Raw genomic sequence first — 14,892 nt, 5'->3', positions numbered from 1 at the left:
GTATGTGCATTAGCGGGTTTGGGGAGTGGGGTCCCAAGGAGATACCACTGGGAAAAGCCGAGGAGCTGGTCTGGTCTGTACCATGCTTTGCATTTGATAACCCCCTGACTCTTGGGTGTGCTTCGTCCTCACCGTGCCTGCTCTCTCCACTCCCCGGCTCCTGGCTGAGAGATGGCCACGCGACCAGCGTGCGCGCTCCGGCATCGGCCTTGCGCGCCCAACATCGCCAGCCTCGGCACCTTCACAGCCTTTCCTCGGCCGTCTGACCATATCTAGCCAAACAAAGGCCAAAAAATGAGCATTTGAGAGACCAACCAAATTGGCAGGTATGAAGCTTCTCTTGAACTGAGAAAAAACAACAAAAAAAAAAAAAAAAGAAAAACAGAGAGTTGAAAGCAACAGGGAACATGACAGTTGGTTGACTTTGCCGTGAGCTCTTTCCACCACCATAAAACCATGTGGCGGACTTTGCAACTCTCTAACTGGTCTGTTTTGTTCATTCTTCTTATCTCTCTCTCGTTTCTTGTGTCTTTTTTTGCATGACCTGTAACTAAAAAGCTGACTTCTCGCTGTGCGTGCATTTGAATGTGTGGCTCTTCTACTGGCGAGTAGCTGATATTCTTGTAGAGGCATGAGCTAACATCAGTGGTAGCTGCCTGACTTCTAGTCTGGTTGTTCTCAGATGCCCTTTGTTAAGTTTTTCCCTTTTATACTATTTCTTCTTCCTTTTTCACTTTTTTGCTCTCAGTGAGACAATTTCTGTTGAGCCATCTTCCAAGGCAACTGAAAAAAATGGGAAAAAATAAAAAGCCCAGCAACACTAAACAAAATAACAAAACCTGGCAAAGGTCACGGCAAGGTCATTTCCAAAATTATGTCACCTTGGTGTCTGCTTCCAACTCCAGATTAATTCAAGGATCTACCAGTCCTTGGTTAATGTATCCAACCAGTTGTGTGCCACACACATTCGAGACAGTGAAAAAAGAAGTTTAAGAAGTTAATGAAAACATTGTAGAAAATCTGCATGAGCTACACAAACACATAGATCTGATCAAAGGGCAAAAATAACTCCCCATCCATGCATGGTGCATGATGATTTCTGTGAGCTGTGATCCTGTAAATTATATGCTATCCAAAATCGGAACAGCTCTGTATAGTTAAATGCCCTTAAGTTACTAACTGTATGTCAAATGTTATAGGAATTGCATCTGTGTATGTATATGTTGAGCTGTATGTATACATGAAGTTATTATGTATATTGTAGGGTTTTTTTTTCTCCTTAATTTAGTTGTTTTAGATTTCCCTATGTGTTGAACGTCCTTAAGTCGCTGTCTTTGGCCTCATGTGATCTCTCCTTTCTATTGCAGAACCGCATGCATGAATCAATGAAGCTTTTTGACAGCATCTGCAATAACAAGTGGTTCACAGATACATCTATCATTCTCTTTCTAAACAAGAAGGACATATTTGAGGAGAAAATTAAGAAATCTCCACTGTCTCTCTGCTTTCCTGAGTATACAGGTAATGAGAAAGGTGGCTGTATAGAAGTGCATAGCAAAGGGATCGTGGAGTGTTTCCGTCCAGGCTGACACTGTCATGTATCACAGACTAAAAATGCATGGCTAGAGCTCCCATTTCCTTCACTGCAAGTTTTATTTCAATAAATGACATAGGATCATTCCCACCATGTTTAGTGGTCCACTGAAAGCATGAGGATGACTTAAACCCAAGTTATTTTCTGCCAAAAGGCCACTGTCACTAAGCAGTGTATTTGATCCCTGCATCCCTCTGTGGTTCTTGGCCACTGGAACCCACTACCAGGCACCAAGCAGCTGCAGGATCAGCCCTTCAACATGCAGACAGCAGGTTTCACAGCTTGGCTGCTTCAGCTCAAGCTGTACATTTTTATCATATTAGTTTAGGAGGCCTACAGTTTCAGGCTCACTGACATCAAGCATCTGGACACACAAATGCTTCCAACTAAATGCAGATAGAAAACAAGACACTAGATTCTCCGGTGCACTAACCACCAATGCCTCTGCTGATAGAGCAGGCAGTGAAGAGCCACAGTAGGCCATGCCCCAGTCTTGGCTGGAGAGAAGAAGGCTTCAGAGATCAGAACAGAGGCTCTGCAACACAGCAGCATGTGAGAGGCCCTTGCTTCTGTTAGCTGCTGATGGGAATACATCACCCATGCAAAGGCTGCAGCTGCATCTCGCCAGCTTCCACCAACGCTCATTACCATTCTGAGACAGCATAAAAATAAACTTATCATCATGAATTATTTAAGCTCATCAGAGACATCCAGATGAATCAAGCTGACAGACAGAGCAGCAGATCTCTTTGTCAGGAAATGGAGTTGTGAACCGGGAGTACCAAGAGTGTCACACTTCTGGGCAGGACAACAAATTATTAACCAGAGCTTCCTACTTCTGAGCATTTGATTTTTCAATGTGAACAAGCAAAAGCAATCCATCACTGCTGCTTTGGGCTGAATGGTCTATGGACATGGAGCTGAGTGACTCCATTCAGAAGAACATCTACAGGCTTCTTCTGGGGAAGGTTTGGATGTTTGTCACTACCGCCACATTTCAGCCATCTACTCACCTGCTTGGTCTAGACAGAGCAAACATAGTCATGATATGTTTGTCTAAAAAGATCTAATAATGGAAATTCCACAGTCTTTACAGTGGAAAGGTCACAATAAAGCCAAACTCAAATTTTTCTGGTTGCAAATTAGGTTGCTGCTTGCCATCTTTTGGATGGCTTGTAGAGCAGCTCATCATCTTCTTTCTAGCAGCGTTTCTGTATACCAGAAGATTATTATCATGCCATCTTCCTTTTTTCCATTTCTCCATGAAGCAAACCTGCACCTTTCACTCCTTGATCACATTTTGTTAACCTGGTTTTGTCGATCTTCACTGAAGTCTCCAAGTAACCCCACTCTGAAATAATGTTCTTGCATATCTCTGATGGCAGAGAGACTAGGAGAAGAAGAGATGTTGATTTAGATGTAGCTTTTCTTTCCCAAGCTGTCCCAGCCCAAGTGAGGAGTTTGGTGGGGGAGACAGACCCTCGTACACATGTAGCTAAGCTTTTGGCTGACTACACAAATGAAAACAAATACAGCGTGTTTCTGGAATGCTTCAGCTTCAAGTGAACCAAATCAGTCCTCCCAAATCTGAGAGTATCCCGAAGATGCTCTAAATTCCTTCTAGGTGCTGTTTTGGAAGCTGGGAGTTATCACAATGCCAGGGACTCTCCACAGAACACTTGCCTCTCTCCAGAGAGGTCTGGAAGTCTGAAGACTGAAAGTCCTTCCAAATAATCCAACAGGTATCTGAACCAGAGGTGAAGAATATCTCCCCCCCCAGGCATTCAGCAATGCAGGGACTTTAGTCCAGACTTTAGGCCCAAGCACACACTTAAGCTTACTCGTTCCTGCTTTGCTGACCACGGCTCGAGGGTGAAGCCCTTGTGGCCTTGTGAAAAAGCAGCATTATTAGGAAGTTACCCTGGAGTTAAAAGGAATTATTTGATGAAAGCCTATAAATAAAATGAGTGGACCTTCTACATCACAAGTAAGTTCCACAAAATGCTTTTAATAAAATGAGGTTTCTGATGTCCATTAGTTCTGCTGACAGAACTATTAGAAGACTGTATTCACAAATTTGCTTGCTGTATGCTAGACAGAGCACTGACTGTTTCCATCCCCTTAATTCACTCATGCATTTAACATGCATTAATCCACAGTACTTACGGAAGCAGCAGCAGAATCCAGGGCGTGTTTTAAACCAAGCTGGCATTAGTGATTCCTGGCTTTCCAAGAAGGAATCCAGCACCTAAATCCTTACACCTTTAAACAAGTGACTTCCCTTTGATCAAATACCCTCTTGATTGTGGCAGCATGTGGAACTGTTTGCAGATTCTTCACACAGGTCTTCATGTAAGAACCTCCTCCCAGAAAACATTTTGTCTCTCTTCAGGCGTATTTTCAAGTCTCATGGCCTTCGTAAGCTTGTGTCTTCAAATAGCGGTGCATGTACATTTACATGCAAGGTATTTTCCACTTGCTGCCTTCAGCTAAGCAAATCTCAAGCCCAAGTAAGCTTCTTTCTAGCAGATAAGCACATTTCCCATCAGTAAAGCATCACAGAGGGCAAGGGGTCCATGAGCGTTAGCACTGGAGCCTTCCAGGGCTGCACTTCAGGTCAGCCTGAGAAACTGAATTTATCAGACCAAAGCAGGTACCCGAGCAGAGCTCTGTGCGTGACCAGTGTCAAGGCTGGACAGATGAGAAAGGATCTGCTCTTTTGCATGACTGCTCTTCAGCTCTTTTAACACAACCTTATGGTTAATAAAGTTTGGCATAGACATTGCTATACATCACAACAAAAATCTGTTCATGGTGTGATTTTAGGCACAGCTCCAGCAGACCATACTGCCATCCTAATTCTTCAAAAAGAAGCACATTTTATATGATTTATCACTGTGTGTTGTTTTCTTTGAGAAAACCCCACTCACCCTGTAACAGAGGCTGGATCTTTTCATGTCCTTTTCTCTTAGTGCTTCAGGGAAAGGAAGGCACAGTTACCAAGACTGCCCTCAATTTATGGACATTTTAGCTCTTCTTTTCCATCAAAAGCTGAAAATACAATAACAAACTCCAAAAATGAAACAAAAGCTAAGCCTTTTCACCAGGTTAAGCACTTGCTGCATTCCTGGCAGGTTTCTTCTCTTTTTTGTCATCATGATGTGGAATTTCTGCTGGTTTCCTCAGCCTGTTTAACACTCAGTCTGTAGACTATAAACAGCAATCCAGAATAAAAATACAGCTGAGCTGGCAGTCAGAGAGCATCTCCTCCCTTGTGGCAATCCTGGCCAGATCCCTGAGATGGAGATGGGGTGGCTGGCTTGCAGCAGCCCCGTATGAGTCCCCCATATCCCTATGATAGGGTGCTTGCAGGCACCCTACAGATTTAGGGTTATGGGATTACTTTAACCAGCTCTTTTTCCTTGGCTCTCTTATAGGCCCAAACTTATTCACGGAGGCGGTGGCTTACATCCAGGCTCAGTATGAGAGCAAGAACAAGTCCACCAACAAGGAGATCTACACGCACATCACCTGTGCCACTGACACCAACAACATCCAGTTCGTCTTCGATGCCGTCACGGATGTCATCATCGCCAACAACCTGCGGGGCTGCGGACTCTACTAAAGCACCTTCCTCCTTCCCTTCTCCCCTCACACCCGCCAGGAGCATCCTCCGGTCCTGCGGACAGGTCCTCTCTCTTTCTTCTTTTTTCTCCTCAGAGGATGATGAGGAAGAAATCCATAAATCACTCCTTCTGTCCCAGAAAACTTTGCAGCAAGTTCTACTTTCCCCAGCCCCAGTTTACTTTGGTTTGGTTTATTTTTGTTCACTCCCTTGCTGCCTCGCTCTACTCCTCCATCTCAATTCGCAGTGCTGTAGAGGGAGCTAACGCATTGCCCACAAAGTGCATTTCAACTGCCAAATGCCAAAAATACTTCAGTTGAAAAAAAAAAAAAAATCAAAGCCTTAAAATACTGGTCAACAACAGTCTAGTTTGGAACCGAAACTTTTTTCCTTGAAATTAGGGGATATTTTTGATTCTGATTATTTATATACATTTTTTTTTTTTAACACTATTTCTTTGGGAAGAGCTAGACACAATATGATCATTTTGAGGGTACCTTATGGCTCCAGTTCCTATCCAAAAGCCAGAGGGGTTGGTGTTGGATTTGTATATTCTCCTTTTTTCCAGACAGCTATTTGAACAAGTGAAAACAGCTATATCGAGTTCTGCTGGTGTCTGAGTAAGAAGGACACAGTAACAAAACCTACTAAGCCTTGTCTAAAAGCATTCATTGCCGGTAACAGTTTTACCTCAAGTTTTTCTAAATTAATGTTAAAATATGTCTAGTGGTTTCAGTAACCCATTTCTGAGAAGCTTTGGTGGATGCCACAGAGCTGCTGGGTGTTGGCAGCTGGTCTTGCACCCCTGGAGCATAGGCAGCAAGGATGCTCTATAGATGGCATCCTGATGGGGACCCCATGCACAGGGATGCCAGCTGGAGACCATGGACCTTTTCCAAAGCACCTCCCAGCCTAAGCGATTCCAGCATAACCAGTGCTCTTGCAGACACGTAGCATCTTTCCAAACTTCAGCCCTGAAATGCTGGGGTGCACCAAAAATATTTACCCCTGGCTTTTTGTAGGCAGAGTTTAACCTTCAAGTAGCTGAAATGCAGAGGGGTGCTTTGGGAAACCACACCATGCTTGGGTGACAGCAAGGTGTGCAGGACCCTTGCAGCTCTTTATCACATCTAAATACCCTTGAGAATCCTGACCTTGCACTCTGAGCCTCCCTGGCTGAGCAGAAGCAGGTAGCTTGTCTGTGTCATCTCCTGCCTGGGCATCCAGGAGAAACAGGTCCAGATTCAGTGTCTCCAGTCAGGGCATCGCTTCACCAGTATCTAATGTGAGAGGGATGGTTTATCCTGGCCATGTAGTGACAAGGGAGGACTCAAGGAGCTGATTTGAGCCAAGTAGTGGAGTAGGAAGAAAAAGTGCAAGGAAGAGAGGAAGAATGGGCTGGGGGAGAGATGTGGAAATGGCAAGGGTGGTGCCCAACAAAGCCAAATGTGGGGATACAAAGGTAGGACAAATGTGGCTGGGCTAGGTTATGTGTGGCCATCTGCCTGCCATCACCAAGAGCTTTGGTACTGTTGGGATGAAGGCAGAGGGGAGTGTGAGAGGTGGGGTTGTCACCTCCAGGAACATGGAGGGACCCTTAGAAGTCAACCATGAAAGCTTGTTTGGTGTCTGGGTGGGACAGCCACCTCCAAGGTCCTACTCAGGGCCTAACTTCACATGGGGACAGATAGACAGTGCTGATCCCTCCCTCTTTTCTGCGTCTCTTAAACTCCATAATCCTGGAAAACATGCACCTTTCCAGGCCAGCCACAAGTTCATCTGTCCTCTCTTCAGAACCGGAGCTAGAGGTATCCTTCAGGTCTCAGGAGGCCTGAGTTTTCTCCAGTGCCTGAGAGGGACAATATCTCTTTTCTTGCTGTGCCCATCTAGGAGAGGTGGTGTGAGAGCAGCCCAGAGCACCACAGCCCAAAGGCAAGGGACCAGGTGAGGGTCAGTGTGTGGGAGGCAGGGAAAGGAGCAGGTATGGTGACACCGGATGGAGAGGACCAGCATGAGAAGTTGGGGTGTGGGACAGTTTTGAAGAGAAGTTGCAGAAGGGAGATGGGGCAGGTTGAGTCAGCAGGAGAGCAGGAAGCGAAGGGAGCCAGAGGAGAGTCCCTGTCAGATTGGACTCTGCCAGGACACTGCTTATGGGGTATCTTGACAAGACCCCAGCGAGAGAGTGAGCGGGAGCACCCTGGGACTCAGGGGTAGCCTGCACAGGAAGACAAGGTGGCTTTCACCCTGTAACCAGCTCACAGCCAGTATGATTGCAGCTGTGCCAGGCATCCCCTGAATAGGATTAAGTGATGAAACTATCTTTAGTGTTATACAGTGAGGACCTGCTGCTGCTCTGCTGGACACTAACGGCAATAACACCAGGTCTCTGTCTCCCTTGCCCAGCGCAACTGGGTACAGCCTTTCTGTTCACCATCTCAGCCTTAAAATACCTCCAGTGGCGTTAGCCCCCACACAGAACTGTTCAGCCAGCAAAGCCAGGATTCCATCTTCTCCTCACGCCACATCCTACCTGCACATCTTGTTTTCCCAGGTCCCAGTTCCTCTCCCAGCTCCATTTAGTGCCAGTGCACTGCTATACCACCATAAACTAAAGGAAAACTGATCACAAGGCCTGCATGTGTCGTTACATTTGGTTTAGCTCAGGATTTTCAGAGTCGGTGGGGAGGTTTTCCAAAGAAAGGATTCCCAGTGGGAAGCACCTGCCCAGTTGCCTGGCTCCTTGGAAGGGGCTAGCCAGAAGCAATGAGATGGTGCCTCTGCCACAGGAGAGGCAGGGAGTTAGCTGCAGAGGGGTGGGCATGTTCTGGAGCTTGTCCCATGTGGGTGGCCAGGTCCCAACAGTCAAACCTAGCGTCCCAGTGTGTTCTGGGTGTCAAAATGAGGGCTGAAAAGCTGCATGTTAGTTACATTTGGTACTGTCCTGGGTTTGGCTGTCCTTCCTAGTAGCTGGTGCAGTGCTGTGTTTTGGCTTTAGTCTGAGAGCAGTGCTGGTAACACACTGATGTTTTAGTTGTTGCTCAATAGCACTTACTCTGATCAAGGACTTTTCAGTCTCTCATGCTCTGTCAGTGAGGAGGGGCACAAGAAACCACGAGGAAGCAGAGACAGGACACCTGACCCAAACTAGCCAAAGGGGTATTCCATACCACAGCACATCATGCCCAGTATAGAAACTGGGCGGGAGTTACCTGGAAGGGACCGATCGCTGCTTGGGTCAGGCTGGGTATCAGTCACTGGGTGATGAGCAATTGCATTGTGCATCGCTTGTGTTTATTGTTTTTTTTCCCTTTCCCCTTTTAGCTTTATGTTCTCTTCACCTGTTATTTCCCTAATCATTATTATTTAGTGGTAGTGGTTTTGTATTATACTTTTGCTATTAGACTGTTCTTATCTCAGCCCATGGGATTCACATTCTTTTGATTCCACACCCATTCAGGAATGGGAGGAAACAGGGACTGAGTGAGCGGCTGTGTGGTGCTGAGTTACCAGCTGGGCTTAAACCACGACAGTCCTTTTTGGAAGTTCCCCGCCCCGACTGGGGTGGGTCTCACATTGGGTGCCAAAAGCACAAGTGATGCACAGTCAGTAAGCACTACTTAACAGCTAAACCATCAGTGTGTTACCAGCATTGTTCTCAAACTAAAGCTGAAACACAGCGCTGCACCAGCCACTAGGAGCGAGAAAAATAACTGTCACAGCTGAACCCAGAACAGGTACATAAAGGGTATGAAGCTGCTAGGTCTAGAGTGCAGTGCTTGTGCAAGTCTTACATTAAGCTCTTTCAGAAGAGTTTGATTGTTAGCACTGGAATTTTGGGGATTTCCTGTTCCCATCCCTTACTGTGGGTGACATTTTGTCCAAGTGAGTAAGTAACAGAAGCTGTTCCCAGTGCAGGCAGCACCAAGCCAAGGCTTCAGGACTTCCCAGCATAGAGTGCACAGGAATATTTTGGTAAACAAAATTGAAATTAACTCAACCCCAAACTGCCAGATGCTGCCAGGTCACCAGTGATGGCTCAGAGTGCCTGTGCTGTGCTCCAGGCTGGATTCAGGTAATCCATGCCTGGCCATGCTGGCTGAGATGTCCAACCCCCTCCTGAGAAAAGGGAGGAAAAGAGGAGAACATGTTGCCACACAAAGTCTTTTCTGTCATTTTCTTTGGCATATTGTATGCCTAAAGCTTCATTTCAGCTGCTGCTGCTGACATTCCCTCCCTCACACAAGTGTCATGAGGATTCACTGACAAAGGCTGGAAGCAACATTTGGAAGATGAAATGCTTCCAGTGTTAAACACTGCTGTTTCTCCCACTTGATGGCCGTGTATAGATTTTTGTCTTCAGAACGCCTGACAAAGCATTACTCACTGCTGGCTTTCTGCATGCACCTAAGCCTTCTCTGACAGATGTGCCTTCTGCAGGCAATCTTTTGCCCTGTGCTTTTCCTAAGTACCAGCAATCCTTGCAGCAGTTGCCTAGAAAGAAGACCTTAAAATACATTGCCTGCTTTCAAAAACCCTTTTCTTAATGGCCCCTTATGCTTTGCAATCAGGATTCTCTGAATTCAGACCCTCGGAGGCCCTGAGTTGTATTTAGTTTGCAGTCTCCACATAGCAGGGATGTTGCAACTGGCACAGCTGCACCAGAAATCACACGAGGGCATGGGGGATGTATTTTAAAAGCACAGAATTGAAACAGCTGTATATACACCCTGCTGCCCTTCAAAGCTAATGTAGGAAATTGCAAAAGATGCCCTTTTTGGAATGCAGGAGGTTTTTAATGACTCATTTTTAATGACTTTTTAATGCATAAAAAAATATATGCACAACTATTTGTTTATTTGAACTGTTCGATTCAAATAATAGAGAAACCTGTAGTAGGAAAGCCTGGAAACAAGCTCATAGGTGAGGCTGCAAGGTTGAGCTGTAGGGCACTGCTCCTTGGGAGGATGCAGAAGCTGGGCTTGTCTGGAGAGCTAGCAATAAAATACACACATTAAAATACAGCCGCACACTTACAACGCGCAGGTCTTGCTCGGCAAACAGAGCTCACAGCCTGGTTCTCACCCAGGGCTGAGGAGCCCGATGGAGCGGCAGGGCAGTGGGAGCACTCGGCCAGGCCATCTGCCCCTCCGTCTGCTCACACCGTGCTGTCCCTGCTGCCCCTGCCCTCCCGCAGGCCCATTGGCTTCCCACCGCTGCCTCCCTAGAAATGCCGCCAGCTAAATCTCCCTCAGGAGTTTTGTATCAAAATAGCTCCCTGCCTTCAGCTTTCCTGGTCGGCCATTGCCTCCATGGAGGGGAGAGCAGCCTCGGGAGGAGGCTGGTGTGCCTCCTCGGTAGGTGTGGTTTTGTTTTACAGGGCACTAAAAGTATTAATGACAGCAGTCTATATGTAATGTACATTGAAATGTATCTGGTGGTTTTAATCTACTGTGGCATGGGCCCAGTGCTCGCCTGCAAGGGAACAGGCTTTGTTTTTGGGCCAGGAATGCAATCCCAGGAGGTTAGGATGGAACACAGATGCCCTTTTGCCAAAACATCCCCTTCTGCCCATTCGCTGCTTGACAGGGAGCAGGGTTCAGCTGTGGGTGGCAGACATCACCTACAGGGCGTTTTGCAGTTGATGCTGTAAAAGGGACCAGCCCTACACTGTCAGCCTGTGCACTGGGTCTGAGCAATTTGGGGCCGAAAAAACTCCTGGAGCCAGGGAGAGTTGCTGAGTTCCTGGGAACAAGGTTGACCGTTTGTCAAGTCAATTAGAGAAGCTTAGTACTAGTGTATTTGTGTCTTTGTCATGGGCCAGGTTTGTCTTCAGGCTTACAACCAAAAACTCCACCACCATTTCCAAGGAGACTAAAACACTCATTACAGTCTGATGCCAGAGGCGCCAAGGTCAATGAAGATGGTGCTACTAAGCATCATCCTGAACCCCCACACACACTTGTACTCCCAGCGCACACACAAGAAAGCAGAAATGTGGTCTGGGTGGCACAAAAGAGCAGACCACAATCCTGCCTCCACCACCCTGGAGGAGAGAGCAGACAGAAACACTGTCCCCAGGCACCCCAAGACTTGAGTGTCCATTGTAATTTCCAAGCTCCTGCAATGACACAGGTAACTGATGCTGGCAGATACAGGTATGTGATCTCTATCAGACGTTATGCTGAGAATGTGACTATGGAAAGGGTTTTCTCACAGGACCACTCACATCCAAATCAGGGGGGCCTGTGAGATCTTTATTTGTGCTGCAAAAGCTGGCTGGCAAACATGAGCAAGTGTGAGCCTTAAGCGTTGATGTGCTAATAAGGAGGAGGACCAAAGCCTCCCAGATAGCACCGAGCAAGCAGAGGGAGAGGGGAAGGAGCTGGACTGGAGATAGGGCAGAACCATCTCTTGGAGAGGACAGCCTGATTCTCACTGGGCAAATCCTGACTGTCCTGTAGTGCAGGCAAGTGACTCCAGGACTAAACCCCCTGTTCCAGGTGGGGAGAGGGGATCATAGTGAGTAACAACACGATTTTCAGAATTGCCCGAGTCTCACCAGCTTTGCCGGTGCAGAAGCAACCCTGTGGCACTCAAATAGGGTTGCTTAAAGACCAACCATTGCCACATTAAATAGCCCAGTCCCTAATTCAACATCCTCAGCCCTGCTTCCCCACCTCCCTTTCCCCCTCTTTCAGCTCGACAAGTGACTATCACCCTGCCTCTGGGCTCCCCGCTCCCCACCACATTTCTTCCTAAAGGATCGCTGGAGGCTGCCACCATTTTCCTTTTGCTGGTTTCCCGCTGAACCATTTCTCCTGCATGTTTGATGGCCCAAACTATTAACTGTAATTTTGTATGAAGAGTGACTGTCCATGGGTTTAATAGAGCATTAGTTACTGTAATAATTTATTGGCTGTCTGTAATGTATTTATTAGTTACAAAACCTTAATAAAGTGCCAGCTCTTTTCTAGTGTGAGGGTGGCTTTATTGTGTGTCCCTTGAGTGTGTCCAGCTTCTTGAGCCAGTTATTTACCCTTCGTCTGCTCCATGCACGTACACACACATCGGTTGTCTGCCACAGCCTCATACACCTGGAAATCAAGAATTTGAAAGTTGTATGACCAAAAGCTATTAAATTTTATGTAAGTATTTGGTGGAATTTTCTTTCCCCTTTGTTTGTAAGTAGAACAACTTCACCGTGGTTTGTCTTTGTTCCTTGGCTTCTTGAGATCACCCTTCCCCTCCTGCAGTCCCTTGCCCCGTCCACAATTTTCCGTTATTTGGGTCATGAAATAGAAACAACTGGAAGAAACTGAGAGAGAAATTCCCATAAACCTCAGCAGAGAAAAATTAACCATGATTCCTGTTGGCTTCGCCGATTTCCAGGGATGTAACTTCAGCTGGACACATCCTCTAGCATGTATTCCCACACACCCCATCCTGCAGATCTGAATTAAAAGGCCAGCCCTGAGAAAAAGTGATGGCCAAGAGGAAAAGGATTGCTCTTTGCTTATCCATATAGGGGTATGTTATAGATTGCCTCCAGGATGCTAGCCTGCCCCAACCTTCTACACTGGAAACGTCCTGTTAGTTCATCAGGGTTATTTTCCCTGCACTGGGTACATGCTTTACTTCAGCTGCTCCTCCAACACTGTTGGTTCCTTATTTAAACATAATACATATATGGGACAACATGGGATGAACAAGGCAAAAAAAACAAACCCCAGGATCCTTCCCATGAAAGTCTCAAGACCCAGCATTTTTGGAACAGCCACAGGTCAAGACAACCCATGTTGTTCTGTGGCAGCTTGTTTTCTCCATGAACAAGGCTTTTTGTTCCTTTGTTTTTAAAAGATAAGAGTAAAGCAAAGTCCTGAAGCTTTTAAAAGTGCAGTGAGGGATGCCATCCCTTGCTGCTCTTTGTCAAGGAACCACGGGTGTAATCTCAAAGCCTTTCAAGATGAAATCAGACATCTGCTAAATTTTGCATGCGAAAGCTACAGTTGAAGTGTAGCTAATAGAATGACTCACGAATAAAACATTTATGGAGAATGCCTAGATGTGTAATTGGGTCATCATTTCGTTAGGAAACACGTGTGTCCTCCCGAATCTTCGGCAAATCCAAAGCCCCACCACCACCATCCTTGGTGCACCTCTAAAAAGTGGCTCGCTCTGGGCGGCATTTGCTGCAGGTGGGTTTCCCACTGGCTGCTGAGCACCCTCCTTGCCCTCTGCTCCATGCAAGGGTTTTCCTGATAAACCCCCATGTGAGCAGCTGGCCACTGAGCCGGGACCCCAGGAGGGGGCTGGGGAGAGGGGCACAGTGGGTCCAGCATCTTCAGACTGCACTAAGTCCTGGTTCTGCACCAGAAGCTTTGCTCATTCAAATAGTGATCTAGGTGGGTACACGCAGCAGGAGCAGCACACAGACTGCCTGAAATGGCTCCTGACGTTCTCCCTGGAGCACAAGGGCATGGCTTTCCTGTTTGTTCAGGTTAATGAGGGAGAAAGCTTGAGACCCTGGAGAGCTGTACCTGTCATGTCCAGCAGCACCTGCAAACAGCAGTGGGTGCATGTGCCTGCAGAGGGCCCCTGCAGCAGCTTGAGTGAAGCATGGAAGTAGTTGATTGGGCTCTGCAACAGCTGATTCAACACAGGACAACCTCTCCTTCCACTCCTGTCCTGTCTTCTCCACCCCTCTCTGGTGACAACTTCTGTAGCAAGAGCAGAAATGGGTTTAAATGGTTTTTGTCCACATGTGAAAGGACAATTTTAAAATGATGGGTTTTAGATATTTCCCTCTATTTGTGCTCCTACAAAACTCTTCCATGCCAAGGGCAAACCCTCGGCACCAGTCTGACCACATGGCACTGCCTGGCACAAGTTCCCTTCCAGGCAGGTCCGTAGGATCACCCCAGGTGGCAAGAACTCCCACCATCAGAGTCCCCATCCTGGCTGTCCATCTTTGCTTTAGGCTCTGCAAGCAGTGCTTCAGGGGTGCCCAGCCCCTGCAGAGACACAGACCTCTTCCACACTTCTCCAGTGTGGCCTGTGATGAGCTAATGACTTTTTCTGCTCTTCCTTGAAGCTTCAGGTGTCAGCGCTGCTGGAGCAGCCCCACAGGGATCTGCCCCAGCCTCCGCAGCGCCTTGTCCTTCAGCCCAGAGGAGCAGTGCTTCATTTCCGCCACCTTTGTAACTATCTCACAATTACCACTGTCTTATTCAGAGATTCTTTTTTGCTTTCTAACCCTTTCAATTCAGAAAGATGTTCTCCTCTCCTCTAACTCTTTCTCTTTGCCTTTCTGTCTCCCCTCTCCTCCCTCCGTGCTCCCCATTGCAGAACCGCATGCACGAATCTCTCATGCTCTTCGACTCCATCTGTAACAACAAATTCTTCATCGACACCTCCATCATTCTCTTCCTCAACAAGAAAGACCTATTTGCTGAAAAGATCAAGAAATCACCTCTGACCATCTGCTTCCCTGAATACACAGGTACGTACTGGGGCTGGTGCAGCCCAGCATGACCCCACCACCACACCGCGGGGGATGGGGGCTGCAACTCAACCCAGAGGGGGCAGAGGGAACAGGGCACCATTGGGGGGGGGGGGGGGGCCAAAAGCACTGCCCACCTTCGAGAGCTGCAGTGGGGCTCAGGGACACCACGAA

The 14,892-nt window shown here is 47.2% G+C and overlaps 1 protein-coding gene across 2 annotated transcripts in view; it reads left to right on the top strand.

Annotated features, from left to right (window-relative positions):
- Window positions 1–14,892, top strand: part of GNAO1 (G protein subunit alpha o1) — a 146,504-nt gene that overhangs the window by 129,064 nt on the left and 2,548 nt on the right. Inside the window, exons 7-8 of one of the 2 annotated variants that reach the window (XM_061375832.1) lie at window positions 1,368–1,521; window positions 5,032–5,660. In XM_061375832.1, the coding sequence (XP_061231816.1) occupies window positions 1,368–1,521; window positions 5,032–5,219 (342 nt within the window). In that variant the 3' untranslated portion in view covers window positions 5,220–5,660. Of the gene's footprint in view, window positions 1–1,367; window positions 1,522–5,031; window positions 5,661–14,564; window positions 14,719–14,892 lie in introns of those variants that run through there. The other variant, XM_061375833.1, reaches the window with a different exon arrangement.

The sequence above is a fragment of the Neopsephotus bourkii genome, unplaced genomic scaffold, assembly GCF_033783945.1.
Source record: "Neopsephotus bourkii isolate Nb327-2 ecotype Australia unplaced genomic scaffold, CSIRO-AGI_Nbou_v1 NB_1678, whole genome shotgun sequence".
Taxonomy (NCBI): domain Eukaryota; kingdom Metazoa; phylum Chordata; class Aves; order Psittaciformes; family Psittacidae; genus Neopsephotus; species Neopsephotus bourkii.
The sequence above is the reverse complement of the archived record's forward strand: the minus strand, read 5'-3'. Positions and strand labels throughout refer to the sequence as shown.